Source organism: Equus caballus, chromosome 28, assembly GCF_041296265.1.
Source record: "Equus caballus isolate H_3958 breed thoroughbred chromosome 28, TB-T2T, whole genome shotgun sequence".
Classification (NCBI taxonomy): Eukaryota; Metazoa; Chordata; class Mammalia; order Perissodactyla; family Equidae; genus Equus; species Equus caballus.
The window spans coordinates 46,947,924-46,970,325 of record NC_091711.1 but is presented as its reverse complement, the minus strand read 5'-3'; the positions used below and the strand labels follow the sequence as shown (position 1 = coordinate 46,970,325).

General features: G+C 53.8%; 1 protein-coding gene across 4 annotated transcripts in view; it reads right to left on the bottom strand.

Annotated features, from left to right (window-relative positions):
- FBLN1 (fibulin 1) overlaps positions 1–22,402 on the bottom strand; it is an 84,765-nt gene that overhangs the window by 25,713 nt on the left and 36,650 nt on the right. For 2 of the 4 annotated variants that reach the window (XM_023631592.2, XM_070254283.1), the window contains exons 9-15: positions 21,185–21,328; positions 20,211–20,339; positions 19,353–19,478; positions 16,546–16,665; positions 15,551–15,682; positions 13,562–13,685; positions 5,798–6,239 (exon numbers count right to left, since the gene is read on the bottom strand). In XM_023631592.2, the coding sequence (XP_023487360.1) occupies positions 5,885–6,239; positions 13,562–13,685; positions 15,551–15,682; positions 16,546–16,665; positions 19,353–19,478; positions 20,211–20,339; positions 21,185–21,328 (1,130 nt within the window). In that variant the 3' untranslated portion in view covers positions 5,798–5,884. Of the gene's footprint in view, positions 1–5,797; positions 6,240–13,561; positions 13,686–15,550; positions 15,683–16,545; positions 16,666–19,352; positions 19,479–20,210; positions 20,340–21,184; positions 21,329–22,402 lie in introns of those variants that run through there. The other 2 variants (XM_023631591.2, XM_070254281.1) reach the window with 1 other exon arrangement.

The following is a 22,402-nucleotide window of genomic DNA, read 5'->3' as shown; positions in this document are numbered from 1 at the left end:
GGGCCTCTTCAGTGGACATTTTTAAAGATAAAATACATCGTGAGTTCATACTGATATTTCTGATTCAAAACAAGGACCACACAGTTTCTTACCTAATCTCTTCCATATTACAAAGGAATCTCCTTTCTTCCATATCAGAATCCTGGTTCTTAAGAACATATAAGAGATCACAGAATATCCCATACTTACTTGTAGTCCATATTCTGACACAGTAGTCTCAGAATAACAATACTAAAATTACCACATTAACATAATTACTTGAAATAATAATTTTTTTCGATATGTTCTCCCTATTCCACCTACAGTTTTTAAATAGATATGCTATACAGGCATACCTTGTTTTACTGCATTTCACTTTATTGTGTTTCACAGATATTGCACAGAGGGCAAGACCCTCCACCAGCAAAGATTACAACTCAGTAAGGTTTAGATGATGGTTAGCATTTTTCAGCAATAAAGTCTTTTTTAATTAAGGTATGTACCCTATTATTTTAGACATAACACTATGGCACACGCAATACACTACAATATAATGTAAACATGAACTTTGTATGCACCAGCAAACCAAAAAATTCGTGTGACTCACTTTATTGTAGTGGTCAGGAGCCAAACCTGCAAGATCTCTGAGTTACGCCTGTATCTACATTTTCCGGGCAGATAGCAATTCACACTATGCTTTGTCTTTCAACACTCATTTAGCTGCACTTCTGTGAGTAACTACTTCTAATGCTTGCAGGTCAGTAATTTTGCATGTTGATAATAGTTTGTGCCGTTTGTACATGAAAGTCAGTTTTGTTAGGTAGAAAATCCTTGGCTTACATTTTCTTGAGGATCCTAATCCTTCATTTTCTTCTGGCATAAGTGTTGCTATAAAGTCTGATGATAATATCATTTTTTTCCCCCTATAAGTCACTTGTAGTTTTTGCCCAGATGCCCATAGTTTGTTTTCTCTTCTCATTAAAGTCCAATAATTTTACTAGACTGTGTCTTGTGTTGGTCGCTCTGAGTAGAAATGGTCAGGTATACTGTGTATTCTTTCAATATGGAATTTCAAATCTTTAAAAAAAAATTTCTGGAAAGCTTCTTGAGTTATCATTTTTGGTATTTATGTTTACCCCCTTGTTTTGGGTTAGTTCTTCAGAGATTTCTATTATCTGTATGTTGGATCGTCTTTGCCTGTCTTCAAGATCTGTCACTTTCTCTTTAAATCTTTTCATTTCTTGTTATTTCTTGTTCGATTTATAAAATTTCTGTTCTTTTCAGCTTCTCTTTCTCTTAAGTATGTATTTACTGAACTCACTTTTTTCTTTAATTTTAAATTATTTCCTAAGTTCCATCACTTTATTTCTCAGTTTTTCCTAGTTCTGACTTACATTTTTCTCCCATTTTTGATCATTTTCTTAATACTTTTAGTTTGCTTTGATGCAGGTTACAGTTTTGATCCAATCTGTGAGCATATCTTTCTGGTGTACTTTTATTACCCAAAGGGATGTCATTATGTTCTTTATTCCCTTTTTTCTTAAAATAACTTTGTATGAGATTTAACTTTGATACTTTTTGGTTGGTCATTTTTATGGGAAATTAGTTTTCCTGAAATTTTAGAAAGAGGCGTGGTTCACAGCGGTTTTTCTGACTTCACAGAGCTCCGTCATCTGTTATTTTTGACAGCTTGCTTTCTGACTTTCCTCTATATTTACCTGGACCTTCTTTTCCATAGTCCCCACTATCTCTTTCCTACTCAATTTTCTATTTCATTTCCAGCAATTTGTTCATAGTGGAGATTCTGGCCCTAAGGGAAGCCCTGGGGGCTCAGTTTCTAGAGTTCCTGGGGGCTAGATCGCTCCACGCCTTCAACCCTTCCATGAGCTTCTTGCACACACTGCCCACTGGAACGAGCAAAATTCTTCCCAGTCTTAGCTGCTGTTCCCAAATCGGCCTCCTGTACTTTCTAGGGAATACTTGTTGACTGTTTTGGAGTCTCCCACGGCTTTCTCCTGCAGAGGTGCCAATCCCATACAGGTGGGCATGAACTATATTTTAGGGTTCACAGAAATACCTCGTCACCTTATTTAGTTGTAAATGTTTTCCACGGATTTTTGAATTTTATTATCTAGTTGTTCTGTGTACTTTCTGATTAGGATCCAGAGAGCTTCAAACACTATGCTGCTGCATCTTCCCATGTTCTCTATGCTAGACATTTTGCATACATTGTCTCATTTAATCTTCACAGCTCTTTCTTCTGTACCACACTGGCTCCTTCTTTAGCTAATCAAATATCCTGTTTTGTACTTGGAGATTATAGACGGGGCTGGTACCCAGGGCTTCCTGAGATGAGGCTAGAGTAACAATCTGACCAGCACTGACTGGTCCTTCCCTCTTCATAGCATTTAGGCAGCATGGGGCAGGGCTGCAGAACATAGACCCCAGAGCCAGGTCACCTGGGTTTGAATCCCAGCCCCACCTTGTATCAGCTGTGGGACTTTGGACAAATTACTTAACCTCTCCATGCCTCCACATCTTCATGGTGAAATGGGGATCATATTAGTATCTTCCTCACAGGCTGTTGTGAGGATTAATTGAGTCAAGTACTTGGAACAGTGCCTGGCCCCCAGTAAGCAGTATCCATGCTAACTGCCATAACTGTCATGAATATTATCATTCTAATAATGATAATCATGATTATTATCATTCCCCCTTAGGAGCTTGGTTTGGTACAGTGACACAGCCAGAAGTGCACAGGTCTCCAAGTCAGAAGTATGGCAGCTGTATACATCAGTGACCTTGGATACGTCCGAACTCTCTGAACCTTCATCCTCCATTTAAATCAAGATCCAATGAACACTTAAGTACCTTCCAGTGAATGAACCAACACCTGCTGGCAGGTCCAATGAGTGACCCTGCCTACCATCTGCCAGATGCTGCCTCATGTGTAATTTCATGTAATCTTCACAACAGTCCATGAGGTGGGCGTTGAAGCTCTGAAAGGCAAATGACTTATCCGAGGTCACAGAACTAGGAAATGGTAAGGAGAACATTCAAACTGCGGCTTGTTTTGTTTCTCCTGCGCTGTGCGACCTCAGCAGCAGGACACAGGACTACCGCTATGTAGCCACAAGGAACCTCAGGGGAGAGGTGAGCATGCAGCTAATTCAGATATCATCCCCACGTGGGCACTCAGGTACACATGCAGAAACATCAGAGGTGCCCGCAAATGGAACAGGCCACCAGAAGAGGTAGGGAGTTCCACAAACACGGGAGAATGCAAGCAAATGGTGGGACTGTTGTAGAGGGGATTCTGGCAAGGGCACTGGATGGCCTCTAAAGCCCTGAGGGTTTTCCCCCCTCTTACTGCTCCTACGGAAGTGAGGAAACAGTGGCCCTTCTGGCCTGAATTATCTGGACCATGATGAAAGAATAATTGAATGCAGCGACTGAACCCCTGCTGTGCCTTGCTGACATCACAGAGGAGGTGATATTTGAACTAAGTCTTGAAAATACCATCCATCCATCCTCCATCCATTCATTCATCTACCCATCATCCGTCCATCCACCCACCCACCCGTCCATCCATACGTGCATTCAGATGTTTACTGAACTCCTTCTATAGACCGAACATTCTGAAGGTGCAGAGAATACAGACACAATCCCTGCCCTCAAAAAGGCCCCAGTGCAGTGGGGATGACAGACAGCAACGACCACAAGGCGAGAGGGGAAATGCTCTGATGGAGTACGCCCGGGGCTAGGGGAGCGCAGATCAAGGAAAGGCTTCACGGAGGAGGTGACTTTTGAGCTAAGTCTTCAAGGAGAATGGCAGTTTGCAGGGGAGGGCATGGCACGTGCTATGGCCAAAGGCCCCTTCGGGAAGGGCCATGATACCTGCGTGAAGAGAACACGAGCGAAGGAGGCGAGCCGGAGTGTGTGTGGGGGCGGTGGCTGGAAAGGTGGCCAGAGGCAGCTCAGGCAGCGCCTCGAATGCCGTTCCAAGGGAGCTGGACTTCATCTGCTAGTAAAAGAGAACCACAGACGGTTCTAAAGAGGACAACGACACACGCAGACTGGCCCTTCAGAGGTCCTCTGCACGCAGCTTGGAGAATGCACTGGAAGATGGGAGACCGGACGCTGGTCCAGACCAGAGATGATGAGAGAGGTCTGGGAGACAGGGTGGGAGGCTAGGAGGTGACTGTGCGTGCTTCCACGGCAGGTCGACTGCTGCCTGTGTCGTAAGGTACGAGGCACAGAGCTAAAGAGCCTCAAGTACACTTGTCTCCCCCACTAGACCACAAGGCTGGGCACCCCCTTCCGTATGTGTAATTCTGGGAAGGACTTAGGATCCTGCGATATCCTTTACTTGACTCCTCTGTGGCGTTCTGCCTTCTCCGCTCCACGTTTCTGCTTTGAAACAGCATCAGCAGGCACAGAGATGCAGAGACATAAGCTGATTTTGGCAGAAAGTCATCTATACCCTCAACAGACATGGACAGAGCACCCACTGCGTGCTAGGCACCTTCCCAGGAGCTGGGGACATGACACTGAATGAGAGGGACCTAGTCTCTGCAGCCATGGAGCCTCCTGGATGGTGGGGAAGACAAATGAGCAACACAAATGGGAATGGCAAACTGTGACAGGCATCACGAAAGAAATGTTATGAGAAAGACTGACAGAAGAAACATAAACCCAGGGTGTCGTGGAAGGCCTTTCTGAGAAAGGAACACTTAAACTGAGGTTTAACCTACATTCAGGCCAAGGGTGTGAAGCACGTGCAAAGGGCCTGAGGCAGAAAGGAGCTTGGCAGTTTGGCTTGGGGAAGTGAGCAAGGAAAGAACAATTTGAGGTCAAGCTGGAGATGTATGCAAGGACTAAATTATGCAAGGCCTTGAAAGGCACGTTGGAGACTTGTGATGGCGGCTTGGCTAGAATCATAACAGAGGAAATGAAGAGAGGCAGGTAGGTCGAGGCCTATGTTGAAGGTATGGTGACAGAATGGAACAGTCAGAGCTGTGGAGTCAGCAAACCGGGGTTCAAATACCAGCTGTGTGATCTTGGGCAAATCACTCGCCCTCTCTGAGTCTCTATGGGGATGGTACACCTGCCTCGCAGGATTGAAGGCCTGATGCACACTTAGTGGTTCCCACAAGCAGCACATTTATGGTGCTGCCCTTTGCCCCCTCCAGGCATGGCGCGGGGATCCTCAGTGGAGACAGCTGACCTCACTTAGGCAGGGCTGCGGCCACGGTGGCGCACCTGCGTTCAGTGTCTCTCCACCACACGTTCGGACTTCTCAGCAAGACAAGCAGAATGGAGGCTTGACTCTCAGGACAGGGCTTTTTTGTCTCCATTGAATGCGACACAGCAAGAAAACCAAGCTGGGACCAGGAGACCCGGTTCCTAGGCCCGGCTCTGCTGCAAACAGGCCGTGTAACCTTGGCCAAGCCCCTGCCCTTCTCTGGGCCTCAGTTTCCACATTAGGAAAAGGAGAGGGCTGGAGCTCGGTCATCGCTGAGGGCCTTCTCAATCGTCACCTTGTCCCTCGGGCTCAACACACCGTGGAGAAGAGAGAATTCATCTGAAAAGATGCACCCACGCCTTGCTCCCCTCCCCGCCCCGGCCTGGGTTCCCTGGCCGTACGGACAGCGACTTCCACCAAGAAGGACTCCCGGGCGCGTACCCCCTTGCGGAAAACACCCCTCGGTCAGCCCCTGGGCGCACCGGGCAGTGGCAGTGCTCAGCTCACCCCGGGGCGGTCAGCAGCTCAGAGACTCCCAACCAGGGGCCAAATAAGACGAAGGCACGCGATGCATGCGGTGTGGGATCGCCTGCTGAAACTTTATTAGCATCCCGAGGGGAGGGTTAGGAAAGCAACAAGAGGAGCCCCCACGGCCCAAGCTCAGAGCTCTGCGGACACAAAGATGAAAAGCTTGGCCACAAAGGAGCTGACGGTGCCATGGCGATAGAGGTCCATCTTGACGGTCAGGAGCAAGTCCCTGGGCTCGGGGACGGGTTTGGTGAGGGCCACCACTCCACTGTGGTGGCTCACCTTCTGGGTGGTGAAAAAGCCCTCCTCATTGCCACTGGTGATGGCCAGCTGCATGCTGTCCCCGGGGACGGCACTGGAGGGGCCCATGCGGAAAACCACCGCGGGCACGTGGATGTTGGTGGGGAAAGAGAGGTGGTAGTAGGTTATTCTCAGAGGCAGCTTGGGGCACTCCTGATTCTCATGGCAAGGCAAGCGCTCGCAGCGGCTGCAAGAAAAGTGGACAGAGAGACAAGAAGAGGGTTAGGGCCAATTCAGCAAGCAGAGAAACAACAGAGCGAGGGGAAGCGGGGGCTCGCTGTGCGGGGCCTCCCGCCGCCCCTCTGGCCAGTTCAGCCAACGGGAAGAGCACCCCTCACTCACCTGTGGGAGGTGCCGTGGACCTCCGGGCCGCTGACTCAGGCACTAGCCTCTTCCAACACCCTCAGGGGGCGCTGGATGGCTGGGGTCAAGGGTTGTGCCTGGAGTGAGGTGTGTCCCCTTCTCACTGGCAGAGCCCCACCCTGGGCTGCACTCCCCAGGCACACCCGGCCCTCTGAGTGTCGTCCAGGCTCCTGGCCCCTCGCCCAGACAGGGGTCAGGGCTACCCAGGGCTCTTGAGTGGGTCTCGAAGACGACCCCTGAAGTGATCATCTCCACCACTAGCAATCACAGCTGCTGCCAGTTGCTGAGTGCTCGGTCAACATCATCATGCTTTCTCTAGTGTGTCACTACAACCGCACGGCGAGGGTGGGTAGAGCGCCATGTTTCAGACGAGGAAACTGAGGCTGAAAGAGTCAGTGGCCTTCCCAAGGCCACAGAGTGAGTGAGGAAGCCAGATTTGTGCTCAAGCAGTGAGGTCTGTTCCCTGTTCCCCCCCACTAAGCCTTGTGCTCCAGGCCCAGTTCCCCGTCTGTGTCCCCAGGGCCAGCCAGGGCTTGGAATGAAGATGGAGACAGGTTCGAACTTCCTATGATGGAAATAGGGTCTAACTTCCTGTCACAGGTTCTAACTTCCTGTGACAGGATGGGGATAGTTCTAACTACCTGTGACAGAATGGTGATAGCCTCTAACTTCCTGTGAGAGGATGAGGATGGGCCCTAACTTCCTGTGACAGGATGAGGATAGCCTCTAACTTCCTGTGAGAGGATGAAGATAGCAGCTAACTTCCTGTGACAGGATGAGGATGGGCCCTAACTTCCTGTGACAGGATGAGGATGGACCCTAACTTCCTGTGACAGGATGAGGATGGGCCCTAACTTCCTGTGACAGGATGAGGATGGGCCCTAACTTCCTGTGACAGGATGAGGATGGGCCCTAACTTCCTGTGAGATGATGGGGACAGGGAGTATCTTCTGCCTCCTGAACTCCAGGCCCACCACACTCTGAAGACAACTGCCTTAGGAAGCAGAGCCAAAGTGCAGAGCCCCATAGGACTTGGCAGAGCATGTCCCAGGAAGTTCCGCCATCTTGACTGTGTTTGGATTCTCCAATCAGGAGCATCTACTGCCCTAGTCTTCCATCGTGTCTCCCTTTCAACTTTTTAAGTTTCTATGCCTAGTGTTTGGTTACTCGGACATATTTTACACTTGGCATTCATTGTGAGTGGTCTCTTTCTCCATTCTATTTCCAGGCTCTTTATCAGGACTGATAGGAATCCTTTCATTTACTTAGGCATTTACCATTCCAAGTTCTTAGAAAGGACCGTCCTTGGAATGACCTCCATGGTACTAAAGGTATGTGAGCATCAGCCACACTGACGGGGTGAGTCCTGCATGAGACGGGGCCCAGGGGCAGAGGGGAGAGGCAGGAAAGAAAGTGGGAATGGGTGCTGCTGAGGGGCAGCCCACCCCCAGAGACACCCAGGCATAGGCCAAAAGGGAGTGCTCCGGGTGATTTGGGAGACACTGACTGACAGTGCTTGGCCTCATGCTGGGGACGTCAGGGTTTCTCCTTCCACTAGCTCACTGTTCCACATCATCCTCCGTATTCTACTCATGGGAAGACTGAAGCTCAGTAAGGACAGGTAAGCTATCCACGACTCCACAGTCTGCAGTAAGTGGCAGAGGCAAAGTCGGCCTGCCTTACTTCAAAGCCGTTACACAGACACACACACACACACCCGTGCATTCCAGCGGCTTCAGGAAGGGTCTGGCGGTTCCGGCCAGCAGGTGGCGCTAGAGTCTCCTTCATGTGAGCAGCTTTCCACTTCTCCCCTGCGGCCTGCAGCCTGTCCGAGGACAGGGTTTCGATTTGCCAGATGGAAGCGTTAACCCAGCACACGCGGCAGGCAGGGCAGGCGAGGTGTGTGTGATGTTCTAGTACAGCTCCCGCGCCATCACACACCAGACAGCCGGACGTTCATTCCTCCTCGACGGTCTCCATAAGCCTGACCCCAAAGAGTCATTAACCGGAACACCCCAAACCCTTCCCCACACGAGGCGTTTCTGGGCCTGGCCCCTTCTAGACCACTCGCTCCCCAACGGTGGGCCTGTGGCTCTTTGGTTTTATCTCCAGTACCCAGCACGGACTCAACACCTACCATTTGCTTAGTAAATGTGCACAAAAAAATATGGCCCTGATTTTCCCAGTCAGTTCCAACTTCAATTATCCTATCCTCTCTATCCCAAACTTATTGAAAGATCCCAGAAATCATAACTACTGCAGCCGACAGACCGCCTGTCAGACTGGGAATGGCACAAAAGTCCTTGCTGGCAGGTATGTCCAGATTGAGGAGGGGCTGTCGTCACTGCATCTCCCACAGAGCAGAGGAGGGCCAGGCCTCTGGGACCACACACCTTGCTCTCCATCTCACTGTGCATGAGAGAACAATGTGCCCCACTTTCTCAGTTCAACAAATTTGATCAACACACCCCAAGTTCCGTAAGAATGCAATCATTGAAAGCCACCACGCACCAGAGAAAAAAGGCCCTTACGGCCCGGTCCCTTCTCCTGGGAGGCGTGGCCGTTCTGCTACCCCAGGCTGTCTGATGCTTGCAGCCGTCCCTGCTGGCATTTCCCTGACTTTCACGCTTTTCTCATTCCGGAGACATGCCTCAGGAACCGGCCAGGGCCCCGCTCCACCCACTCTGTCCACTGGCATTATACCCTGGAGCCAAGAACTGTGCCAACCAAGACCGCCCAGCCTCGCTCTGGCTTTCAAGACCACGAGTCTCAGGGTCGGCCCCGCCGAGGGATAAAGAGGATGTTTTCAGTCCCATCTCAGGCTCCGGGACACTTTGAACATTCCTCCTGCGGGTAGGAGGGAATCTTGTGGTCAGAATCTTAACAGCTTGGTCAGTCTGCGAGGCCCAGCTCTGTGGTTTGTGGCCCAGCCTGTTGGGTCATGCTCCAGTTACTGCCCCTTGGCCAGCGGGGATGCTGCCCAGAAGGAGATTGTGTAGAGAAAGAGAGAAGGCTGAGGACCAGAGACAGAGAGAGAGAGACTCATAAATCTTGCAGGCCAGGGCTCCCTGAATGGGCCGCTCTGGTTGAATGTTCACCACAGAAGTGCTGGCCACTGGATCCTTTCTAATACAGCTCTTTTAGGTTTTAAAAGTTGCTTTCTGAAGGTTAGATAATAAATTCTTCAAGAGGATTTTTGAGGAGGAGAAAAGAGGGTTTAAAATAGAAAATCCCAGGCTGAGAAGTTAGCAGCTGAGAGAAGGCTGGCCTTTCCTTACTGGGAGCCCTGGCAGCATCCTGTCTGGGTTGGGTACATGACTTGTCACCAGGTTCACACTAAGCTACTGGTGCTCCCGTGGTCCCAGAGTAACTCCCCTGACTGAGGTGGGGCAACCAGGATAAGACGCACTGTGGCCCCTCAATCTGGATTCCAGGCCTCACCTGCACTTCCTACGTAGGACGCTGGGCTCCCGGCTGGTCCATGATCCCTCAACAGGGCTCAACAAAGGAGAAAACTGTAACCAGACAGATTCCGGGGTACAACAGGGATGGCCCCATGAGCACACAGCCCTTCGGGAGCCAGTGTCCCATCTTCTCCATCTGAGGGCTGAGCAACGTTTGACTCAGCCAGCCACACAGTCAGCACACAGCCACACAGTCAGCACACAGTCACAGAGTCAGCACACAGTCATATAGTCACACAGTCAGCACACAGCCACACAGCCAGCACACAGTCACACAGTTAGAACACAGCCACACAGTCAGCACACAGCCACACAGTCAGCACACAGTCATATAGTCACACAGTCGGCATACAGCCACACAGTCAGCACACAGCCACACAGTCAGCACACAGTCACAGAGTCAGAATACAGTCACACAGTCAGCACACAGTCATATAGTCACACAGTCAGCACACAGTCATATAGTCACACAGTCAGCATACAGCCACACAGTCAGCACACAGTCATATAGTCACACAGTCAGCATACAGCCACACAGTCAGCACACAGCCACACAGTCAGCACACAGTCATATAGTCACACAGTCAGCACACAGTCACACAGTCAGCACACAGTCATATAGTCACACAGTCGGCACACAGTCACACAGCTGGCATACAGCCACACAGTCAAAACACAGTCACACAGCCAGCACACAGTCATATAGTCACACAGTAGGCATACAGCCACACAGTCAGAACATAGTCACACAGCCGGCATACAGCCACACAGTCAGCACACAGCCACGCAGTCAACACACAGCCGGCACACAGCGACACAGTCAGCACAGAGTCACACAGTCGGCACAAAGTCACACAGCAGGCACACAGCCGGGACACAGCCACACAGCCGGCACACAGTCACACAGTCGGCAAGCAGCAGAGTAAGAGCTGCAAGGTCACTGGCAGGCATGTCTGCATTCTGAGTCGCTGCATCATGAGGAAGAGAAGCGGGATGCTAACCCTCCCCCTCACCTCCACTCTGTCCTGAGCACCGATGCTGCACTCGGCTGGGTGCCCGGGCTATTACCGCTAATCCTCACTAATCCCCAAGGGCTTGCCAAGCAGGTGTTCTCAGTGCTGTGTTACAGATGCAGAAAGGGCCCCTGGGTGGCCAAGAAGCTGGCCCGAGGCCACGGCACTGAGGAACAGGAGAGCCATAAGTACCGGCAGTAAATATTCCTCGGGGTGCCCAGCCACACCCCATCAGAGCTGAACCCAGAGTGAGCTGTGAGAGGGGGCTCTGCCTGAGTCGCAGGTCTCCCTGTAAGAACCCAGGCGGGCAATATCACCACCCCCTTTACAGCTGAGAATATGGAGGTTCTAAGAAGCTCACAAGACCTGGTCATAGTCAAGGTCAAGGTTAAGGGACCTGGAGGGGACCGAGCTGGGAGGCAAACCCAAGCAAGCCTAACTCCAAAGCCAGGATTTTTCCAGAATGCATCCGAACAAGGCGTGAACAGTCACAGGGGCTCAGCCTGACCCTCCTCAGCTCAGGACCCTCAGCACGGGGCCCACACCCCTCCCAGCCTCCATTCAGGCCACTGGGGGGCTGGCGAGCAGGAACGTGTGTTAACCTGGTGGCTCTCTTCACTGGACGGGTGCTCAGCCTCATTACCCCCATCCCCATTGCCTTTACTGCGGGTGAGGGACCACCTTCTGCTCCTACTTACAGAGAATGACGGAGCCCCCCCCTTTATCAGCCCCGGGGACAGGCTGATGCCTCCATGGGATGGGGACAGACCTGGCCCTGAAGCATCAACCCCTCAGTGAGCGGAATGCACTTCCTTGCTGAACACCCCACTTCATTTCTGGGGACCCCTGTAAATGCATTCCAGAATGCATTTCCCTGCTGAATGCATGCCATGCCTCTTCCCCAATCCCACCCCTGCCTCCCTCCCTCTCTGCCCAACTCAGCTCCTCTGTCCCGCTTCATTCAAGCATCACTTATTCCAGGTACCCGCTTGACACCACCCCTGCCCCAGCCAGTGGGGGCCCTCCTTGGTCTCAGCACCCACGCACTGACTGGCCACTGCTGGTTTTTACATGTATTCCTAGTGGGCAGGGAATAGGGGCCTTTGTAGACCTGATGTCTGCCCAGGTGCCTGCACACAGTAGGCCCACAGTGAACATGCCCCAAACAAGTAAATGACCTTCTCCAGCACTGAGGGTTGGCAAAGGCATCCACAGCATGCACCAACACGAGCGGGAGGAGCTGGGTCTGCCGATTTCAGTCACAACCTCAGTGCACAGCATCAGCCTGCCCACCCTGGGGCTTAGGAGGTAGGAAGACCCCGCACAGGGCAGCCTCCTCCCCTTTTGCTTTCGGTGCTGTGTGTGAGTTAGAGGCCGATGGAAAACAACAGCCCATCTTCCAGAATTCTCAAACCCAGATGTGGACAAAGGCCTGGGAGTGAGGGAACTTACAAAGACAAATGGCAGCACAGCCTCAGATTGAGGACACAGAACTTTCTGAAAGGCCCAGACGAGCCTCATGATTGCACGCAGGCTGCTGCGTAACCCACAGGTCTGGAACGCTGCATGCTCGCAAACCCAGCTCTCGAGTGGCTTTTCCCTAACTGGGCACAGGAAGGAAGCGAGGTACTGGGTTTCCAGGCAGACAAAAACACATGTGGGGGCAACAGAGCAGGCCGCGAGGCTGGTGGAGGAGCCCCCAATGCTGGAAAGAACACAAAGGGCTGCCGGAGACTGGGGCTGTCAGAGCGTCTCCTGTTCCAGCATTTGGCAAGCTGGAGTCCGGGCCAGAACCACCAGCCAGGGCCCTCAGGCTGAGTAAGTGGACGCTGGGGCCTGGTGCGCCATCCAAGAAGGCGCTGACCCTCCAGTGAGGGGAGCAGGTCAAGAGGCTGGGTCACCCAGGCAGCCTGGCCATGTGCTGGCTTTGAGCATTTCCAGGGGCTGGAGGGAGGGTCACATGTCCATGCTCCTGAGATTGGCTGCCACCATGGAGCTTTTCCCGAAACAACTGACAGTGGCACTAAATGAGACTCTCCGAACAAAATTAGGGCGGGAGTGGAGTGTCGTAAGGCCAGAGGGTCCTGACTACTTCCTGAGAAAGGGGGCTCCCGGACACCCCAGGTGACATCCTGGTGGCCTAGGAGTGAGTGAGCTCACAATGACACATGGACACACAGTCTCAACTTTACAACACAGAACCTTCCATGCTGTTCCCACACAGTCATCGGGCTGAACAGAATGGAGCTCTTAGGTGACCTAATAACGATGGCCCAAGAAGTCAAGTCGGCCCACCTGGAGCCATCACTACCTTCATCTGAGTCAGAGCACCTTCTGACATCTGCGTCTCACAGATGAGGAAACTGAGGCCCAGAGAGCTGTCCCTTCCCAAGGTTTCACATTGAGAAAGGAGAGGGCTGGGGTTCCTGCCTGGCTCCACGCACAGGCTCACCTGAGGCAGGCCCACCAACCTTCAGCTCACTTGAAGTCACTATCTTGGCTTTCTGTGACCTCCCTTGCTGGTGTTTAGGGGCCTGAGAACCAGAGATCCCCAAGCTTCCCGAGACCCCTGTGGGAGGGCACAGCTCATTAGCCACCCACAAGGGCTGGGAGGTAGGCCCCCAGGAAGGCGGACACAGACAGACAATCTCAGGGCCCGAGGGACTTACGTGTCTGCGGAGCGGCGGTAGTTCTCGGGGCACTCGAAGGCCAGGCAGCGGAAGCCGCCCTGGATGTTGAAGCAGGTCTCATTGACGGAGCAGTTGTGGATGCCGGTCACACACTCATCGATGTCTGCGAGAGACCCCAAGGCAGCACAGTGAAGGCTGAGGCCACCTGAGCCATCCCCACCCAGTCAAGGGTGCCCAGGCCTCCCACCAACCAGAGTCGGGGGATCAAGCCATCCTTGCCATCCCCTGGCTGCTTTCTGGAGCAGTGCTCTGTGCCAGCTCTTTTATTTACAGGATATTCATATTTATAGAATTTTACTTATTAGTCACAATCCCTGGAGTGAGTGTCACCATGATAACAGCAAACACTATAGGACGGCCCTGGAAGTGCCTTGCAGGAATTCTCTTAATTCTCCTGACAATTCAGTGAGTCAAGTACTGTTATTATGCTCATTTTAGGGAGGAGCTCGCAAAGGTTAAGTGACTCGCCTGAGGTCACACATTTCATAAGTGTCGGAGTTGAGCCTTGAACCCAGGCAGGCTGGTGCCAGGGTCCGAGCCCTAACCAGCCAGCACCTCTCTGTGGCTCTCTCTGTGGTTTCCAAGGCTCATCACCTTACCTTGCATGTGACTCGTACCACCCCAGGTACCAGCCCCATATCACAGATGAGGAAACCGAGGCCTAAAAGGATTCTACATGGGGCCCAGTGTCCGACATTGTCTGGGCTGGATCAGAACCAGGCCTGGGGCACCTTGGACATGGGAGCCATCCCCTTTCCCACAGCTCTCAGGAGCAGCTGAATGGTGAGGCCCAGGGGACATCACCAAGCTGGGAGGCATCTGTTAAGAGGTGCCAAATGTCTGACTGTCGGCGGCAAAAACAGCATGCCCCCATCCCAAGGGCCGAGGCTCAGGAAGGTGTTTGCGCTGTGTCTGGCAGGACGCCAGGCTGCGGTGAGGGAGCCTGGCCAGGAGCAGGAAAGTCACCTGCTCCGTCAGAAACGCAAACACAAAGTGACTTCCATTCCGAGCTCCCGACGAGCCGAGTAGGTCCCTCCCCAGAAATGCCGCAGCTCCCGCCCGCCTCTGATCAGAGTGGCTGCCTTCATGACCAGAGACGGCATCTGCGGGACTCGGGGTCTCTGGAGCCCATTAGGGTCGCCAGCCCTGCGTGGGGCTCATGAGGAAGGGGCTGGACAGACCCAGCCTCTGTGATTCAGCCTCTGGGGCCGCTCCCAGAGGTGAGGCAGCATTCCATTCCAGGATCATTCATTCACAAATATCCACTCAGTTACCAAATGGACAGTTCCAGGACACATGATGACCTCTAGGGTGTTCTTAGAAATGAGAGCTGAGTACAGCAAGGCCCTCTCATGTAGCCCATGCTGGAGCAGACCCCCGGCCCCAGCGGGACCCCCACAGCCATAGTATCCACAAGTACAGAGACCTCAGGGTTGTCACACACCCAGACCATGCCCACCCCCTTGCCTGGGCAATGACCAGCACCTTGGGACAGAAGGCTCCACCATCCGCCCACTGTTTTGTCCTTAATGTCTGGCAAGGCCTGGCTTGCAGCAAGGGTTTGTCGAATGACTGAATGAAAGACTGAACAAACAGCACTATGCTGTAGGGGCCAGCAATAGCAAGCGGGGCCTTTCGGGCACTGACTTCCCATTTCCTCCCTGGTGGGCATCTTCCTAAAGACTGTCAGCTCTGTTCCAGTTGCCTCGGGGCTGCCAAGGAAGGTAGGAGGGCTCAGAACCCCCAGAGGACAGGCGTGCCGGTGTGGGAGACTAGGGTGCATGTGGGCCCCAGGACACACCTGGGATGCAGAGGCTCCCCATCCACTTCCCAAATGCACCCCATCTGTGGTGTGGCCCCTGGATTGGGGAAGCAAATCCCCTCCGCTGGGGGCTGCCCGGTCCAGCCCCCAACACTGCAGAGCCCCAAGCACTGCCTGAGCCGTCCCGGGGGTCCCAATGCACTCACCTTGGCAGTTCCGGCCGTTGGGGGCCAGCCTGTACCCGGAGGAAGGGCAGCTGCACTGGAAGCTTCCAGGGAAGTTGATGCAGCGGTAGGAGCAGATGTGGCCCCCGGTGGGCAGAGCACACTCGTCAATGTCTGCGACGGCAAAGCCCACCCTCAGCGGCCCGTGCAGACCCTCGCCCAGCTACATCCCCCCAGTGGGCCGGCTGGGGCCTGGGAGGGCAGCTGCACAGGGCAAGCCGGACACAGGAGGCCTCAAATTGCTGGGCTGGGGCAGCCTCTGAGACCGTCATGTCAGAAGGGGAAACTGAGGCCCAGAGAGGGGAAGGGCCTGGCCTAGGGTCACACAGCAAGTTCATGGTGTGTGTACATGTGGGCGGGGGGAGGGCGAAGGAGGCAGAATGGGGAGCTGAGCAGGGGCGAAAGGCGACGGGCTTCAGAATGACAGAGAGTACAGGTGCCCTAAAGGCCGCAAGCAAACCTAATGCCAGTTATCATAAATGTGTTAATAAAAAACACACCTCCCATGGAAATAGCAATAATCTTAGTAACAGTTGCCCAATAAGCACCTACATGCGCCAGGCGCTGGATGAAGCCCTTCTGAGTCGACATCCAGTCTGATCCTCTGACAACCTGGTGAGTCTGGACCACGTCACAGAGGAGGATGGCTCGTGCCCGGTAAGGGGCTTTCAAAAGGCCAGAGGCAGAGCTGCGAGTCAGGGATGTGGGTGGCCTCTGAGCCTCCTCCTCACCCCTGGGCCACACGCTACCACCCAGCCCTGCTTGAGGTGTCAGCACACATGGCGATCACCACTGCGGGGTATTTATTACAGAAAAATCCAGGTTCGTTCCTTTCGAGACCTCTCAACAACGGGTAAAATGTATCCAAATAAATCTCAGTTAGAGGGAAAAACAAACCACCCGCCAGCAGGAAAGGGCGTTAAGTGGAAGGTGGGCACGGGCTGTTCCAGCCAATCAGCTGAGCGGGGCACCCTCACCCTCGCAGGTGACCCCGTCCACATCGCTGAGCTGGTAGCCCCGGCGGCAGTAGCACTGGTAGGAGCCGTAGACGTTGGCGCACTCCTGGCTGCAGGGGCTGCTGTTACACTCGTTCATGTCTGAAAGAGAAGGGTCCCGGGGGTCAGCACTCAAGGCACATCACATGCCCCTCCCTGGTGGGGCTGTGAGCACAGCACCTCCCTCAAGTTAATACACATGGAGAGGTGGAGGTCCTGGGGTGTGGGGCCAGGGACCCGCTTTGGGTCACCCCGAGGGAGAGGGGCTCCCACTCCAATCCTGCAAGACTGATGGATCTGGAATCTCTCCATCCCCGCCACTGCCTGCTTCAAGTTGCACCATCTCCCGCCAGGATGACAGGAATTGCCTCCAAACTCGGAGTCTTGGCTCCTTGCAATCCAGCCCCCACCGGGTACCAGAATCAGTTCTAGTCCTCAAATGGAAATCTGATCACATCCTCCCCGCTTCACCTCCCAGACAACATCCTCTGCCGATGATGGAGGCCCTGCCTGACCCAGCTGATGTGCCACTACCCCTAATTCTCCAACGCTCGGAACTCACCAGGCCACTCAGCAACTCTGGGCTCTTGCTCATCTGTTCCCTTTGCTAAGAGCAGGGATCAGCATGCACCCGGCCCAACACTGGTTTTTGTAAATAAAGTTTTATCGACACACGGCCATGCTCATTCATTTACCATGGTCTATGGCTGCTTTTGTGCTGCAAAGGCAGAGTTGAGCAGCTGCAACAGAGACTGTGGCCAGCAAAGCCTAAAATATTTACTACGTAGCTTTTAGAAAAACAGTTTGCCAATCTCTGGCCTAGAAGTCCCTTCTGGAATTTATTTACTGCTAATTCTTAGCAAGGCAGGAGCGGTGGGCAGCTGAGAATGTCCAGCAGCCTCTCACGTGGTATTTCACCCTTGCAGGCCCCACATGCCTGGCCACCACCTGATCAGCTGTTCACCTGCTCCCCTCTGCCCAGTGTGGTTTCTCATCACATCCTAGAGACACTCCCTGAAGGCAGGAACTATGTTCTTGCTACACACCTTGGGGGGGGTGGGGTGCTTTATAAATGCTTTGTAGAATAATACGGCAAGGCTGGCCAGACCCCGTTTTTGTGCCCACAATATTACCCACTAACGAAAATATGAATGCCTGTTTTTCAGTCACTTAGGAGTAACCAGGAATGATAACAATAATACCAGCAGTCTCCATATTGCTGGCATTTCGTCTCATGTTGGGCTCTGTGACAAACTCTTCACATGCTTTGTCTTGCTTCATCCTCGTGATCCTCTTTAAAGTGGGTCCTACTCTCCCCATTTTACAGATGAGGACACTGAGGCCAGAAATGCTCTTACTTCTTCAAGGCCACAAAAACGACAGAGCTGGGATTTGAACTTAGGTCAGAGGGACCCCCATGTGAGAATCTTGTTCCTTGTCAATACTCCTGTGTTGGGTCTGGTTCTTGGGGACAAATCCCAGAATCTCAGGGAAAGCCTAGGACCCAGGAGCCCCTCGCGCTGTCCATCCTCCAGTGGGAGAATTATGTACGCTGGAGTGCCTCCTGGCATATTGGACTTTGTGATCATCCTTCTTAATCCAGAAGTTTAAGACTGGCCATGTCTTGAGCCTGCTCCACAAGCAGCTGCCCCCTGGACTGCACGGCACAGAACAGGGCTGGGCAGGCAACTTGAGGGACCGCTAAGCGCTGTCAAAAGCTCTCAATTTCTGTTGACCTCAGAACCTAATTCCCCTAGAAGGCATGACGCCTGCCGAGCTGCACACCCCATCTCCATCTGTCCCATCAGAGGAGGTCAGTGTTATCTGAGAACCACAGGATGCCTGGCACCAATGGCTCCATCCAACCCCCGGCCCCCACGCTCAGACACCTACCAAACTCCAGCACGGCTGATACTGGCCCAAGATGACGATCCTGGCCCCTTAAAACACCTGCCTGAGAAAGCTCAACGCTGCCTGAAGAATTTACTGTGTTCCAGCCAACGCCTGACTACAGGCCCTGACCTCCCTTTTTCTTAGAAGCATTTACTTTAGAAAACATGCAAATATAAATCCTTTCTCTGTCCCTTTGAGATGTATGTTCCACAACCCAGGAATGTCTTTCTCAAGGACCTCGGGGGATAGCCCCCATCCTCCGTCTGTGCCAGTGAGCAGACACAGCTGGCCTAATCGAGGACCACCCCGTAACATCTTTCAGCCCTTTTCCTTAGCAAGCCCCAGCCCCCAGCGTTTAAAAAGCCCCCCGCCTTTCGTTTTGGTGGAGTTGAGATCAATTCACACGGAGCGCTCTCTCCCTGCCTGCAGTAGTCTGAATAAAATCTGTGTCACCCTTTCAACAAGCGTCTAGAGTTTGTTTCTCTTTGACATACCAGCCCCATCTCCGGGGGAGGACGTTCACCGAGGCAGGTGAGGTCAGCCACTCCCCAGGGTCACGTGAGTAAGCGGTGGGTGTGGCCCCTCCAAACCCCACCCCCTCAGGCGTGTCCCCCACGGTATCCCCCACGGCTTCACGGGCCAGCCTGGGACTCCCCACGTGTGCAGGCGTGGAGGGCTGGGGGTCCAGCCCCTCCAGGGCCCAGGAGAAGTCGAGGCGAGCGGTCCTCTCCGACAAACAGCCTTTCATGGGCATCTGTCTTGCTAACACTGCATTTAAAATGTGCTCGGAAACGAATGTGAGTCAGTCCCACACGGGGCCGGTGGGAGCGGCGGCGCCCTCCCCAGGAGGCAGGCGGCTCGGGGAGGCAGCGGACGAGGCCCCGCCCCAGCCTCACCTTCGCAGGAGCGGCCGTCGGCCAAGAGCCGGAAGCCCACGGTGCAGCTGCAGAAGTAGGAGCCGGGCGTGTTCTCGCACTTGTGGCCGCACAGGCGCCCGGGGTAGCGCCGGCACTCGTTGATGTCTGCAAGAGAGCGGCGGGGCTCAGGGCCACGTCCACCCACCGGCAGCTCGCGACCCTCGCCCCCAACTCCTTCAGTCCCGTTGCTCCGAGTTTGGCAGAGCACAGCAAGTCAGCGGGGAGCCGGGATCACACCCCACCGGCCTGCCCTCTGGCAAGCCTCAGGCTCCTTCCACGACTGCATGCCTGCGCATTCGCCCTCCCACTAGTTCTGCACCCCAGAGCCCACGAGGTGGGCCACTGGGATGTGACAAAGGGGCCGTGGGGGTGGGCAGAGCAGACGCCAGCCTCCCCTGAGCACCCTGGTTTGGGGATGGCAGGCATCGGGCAGCAGGGTCTGTCCCCACTGCTGGCCGTGGGGCGGCTGTCTTGGGTTCTTGCTGCCCTGGGATAAGCATGCAGCTCTGGGCCCTGCAGCACTGCAGGTGGGTGATGAATCTCTGGGAAATCACAGTCCTTTAGGGCATTTGTGGAGAGGGCTGGAGTCTCATAAATGCTTGGAGGTCTTGGGCACCTGCTCTGCAGGTGGGGAGCTGGCTCACACCAAGAGGGCAGCTGCAGGGCTGGACCTAGAGTCAGGGGGTCTCCTGCCTCGGGTCTTTCTCTGGAACCGGCTGCGCCTGGGATTTTTTCTGAGGCGAGGAGCATTCTGTGGTCACTCCAGGGGACCACAGGCTGGGTTGTCTCTAGGGCCACCTGGCCGGGACCCCAGGCCTGCAGGGGATCCCCACGCACCTATACAAGTCCTGCTGATGCCGTCGAAGTAGTAACCAGCCTTGCACTCGCAGCGGAAGCTTCCAGGGGAGTTCACACAGCGGTGCCCAGGGCCACATGGCTCCGCGGGCGGGGAGCACTCATCCACGTCTTGCAAAAGAGAAAGACACATTGAAAACCCTTTAATGTGGGCTTTTTTGTTTTCCTAAGAGGATCAGAAAGGAAGGCAAGGCAAGAAAGGAGCAAACAAAAATGGGCATTGACAAAGCAGCATCGTTTATCCTTCAACACGACTTCAAGAGGCACCTACTGCGTGCCGGCCCCCATGCTGGGGAGACAGCTGACCTGGACGCAGCCCCTACCCTTAGGGGATACCTGTTCTGGCCAGCCAGCAATGACCTTAGTTAAGGCAGGAGGTGCCGGTGACCTGGGGAGATGCTGCGGACGTGCTCGGGGAGTTACAGAGCGGGAGACGCTGGATCAAGAGGCTGGCAGGCTGGATCAAGAGGCCTTTGCCCTGGATCCGATGGAATGTGGGAGAGGTGGGCAGAGGGGATAAAGTAAGAGTGAAAGGGCAGGGCATGTTTGGGGAGCAGCAAGACCTAGTTCATCTGGATTATAAGGTTTGTGAAGTTGGGGCCAGCCCAGGAAGACTGACTTGTAAGCAGGGCCATGTGTCCTCTGTCACCAATGGGGAGCTATCCCCAGTGGGAGCTGTGAGCAAGGAGGGGCAAGAGCTTTCTGCTCAGGATGACTGGACAGACCGAAGGGGACAAAGCTGGGCGCAGTGGATGGGTGGGTTGGCATGCTATTGCACTAGTCCAGACAACAGATGATAAAGGCCTATGCCTGGAGGTCAGCAATGGGATGGATGGGCAGGTGGAAATAGCTTCGCTTTGGGCATCTATCTACTCTCCCCTTCCAGAGAAGGGAGGGTTGTGCTGGAAGCAGATAGAAAAGTCTATTTCAGATGGGTTTTCTTTTTTAATACCAACCAACACAGCGGGTTCCCTCATCGTTGAGATGGTAGCCACGGCCACAGTTGGGCACATTCTTCTGACATGTGTAGGAGCCCTCCGTGTTGATGCATGTCTGCCCCACAGGGCACGGGGCACTGATACTTAAACACTCATTGATATCTACAGCAGGAAAAGATGGAAACAACGAGGTTAAACGTGGACGGCTTCCCCAAACCCAACAATTGGATCTCCAAAGAAACCCCACTGCCCTCCTCTTTGCAAAAACACAAACAGAGGCGCTACAATGCCCTCAACCTGGACCATACAGCAGCCTCCGCACTGGCTCCCAGATTTCACCAGCACACACCCCCTTAAATACCACCTCCCTGGTCCATCTTCTTGCCCTGAGACCTTCAACACCTTCACCTTTCATTGCACTGAATCCAAAGCTGCCTGCCTGGCTTCCAGGCCCTTCCATGATCACACAAATCCCACAGGACTCACAGTCCACACTGTGGACTTGGCAATGTGGGTGGCATCCTGTGTTCACCCATTCCATGCAGTATATGGAGCATCTTCCCTGAGTGGGGCGTGGGGCTAAGGGAAACAGGAGTGGCTGCCCCCTTGCTGCCAGCACTCTTGCCCTGTGAGACTCTGGGCCCCTCTGGTGACTGGCCTGGCCCTGCCTGCCTCCCAGCCTCACTCTGGCCAGTCTCTCCTGCAGCCCAGGTTCCAGCCCTAACAACACACCTACAGCTCCCGGATAGGCCCCTCGGTCCCACCGCTGCATGTCTGTTCACACAGTCCCTGCCTGGAAAGCCATCTCCCTTGTCTGCCCGGTAAACACTTTTACAGTTTGAGTGCCACTTCCTCAAGACACCCTCCTCTGGTCCCCCATCTGGGCTCCTCGGGCCCCGCGGGATGGGCTGCCGCTCTATGTTCGCTGCACAGCCGTCTCCCTCCTCACTGGACCTGCCTCCCATGTGGGGACCATGAGGCGTTCACCTTTGATGAACACACGCCTAGCGAGTGAGAACCAGTAAATGAACCAGGAGACCTGGGTCGCACACCTGCTCATTCCTCACGCTCAAGTTTGGTGAAAAACTGCACAGACTGAACTTCCTACTGGGGGCGGTCCTCTAAGAGGACCTAAGTTTTTAAGAATCACCTGTTCAAAGCATCTAGGGGGCAAACAGAGGGGCGTGATGGTAGAGGACCCCTGAGCTGAAGGCAGAAAGAGCGATCAGCTGGATT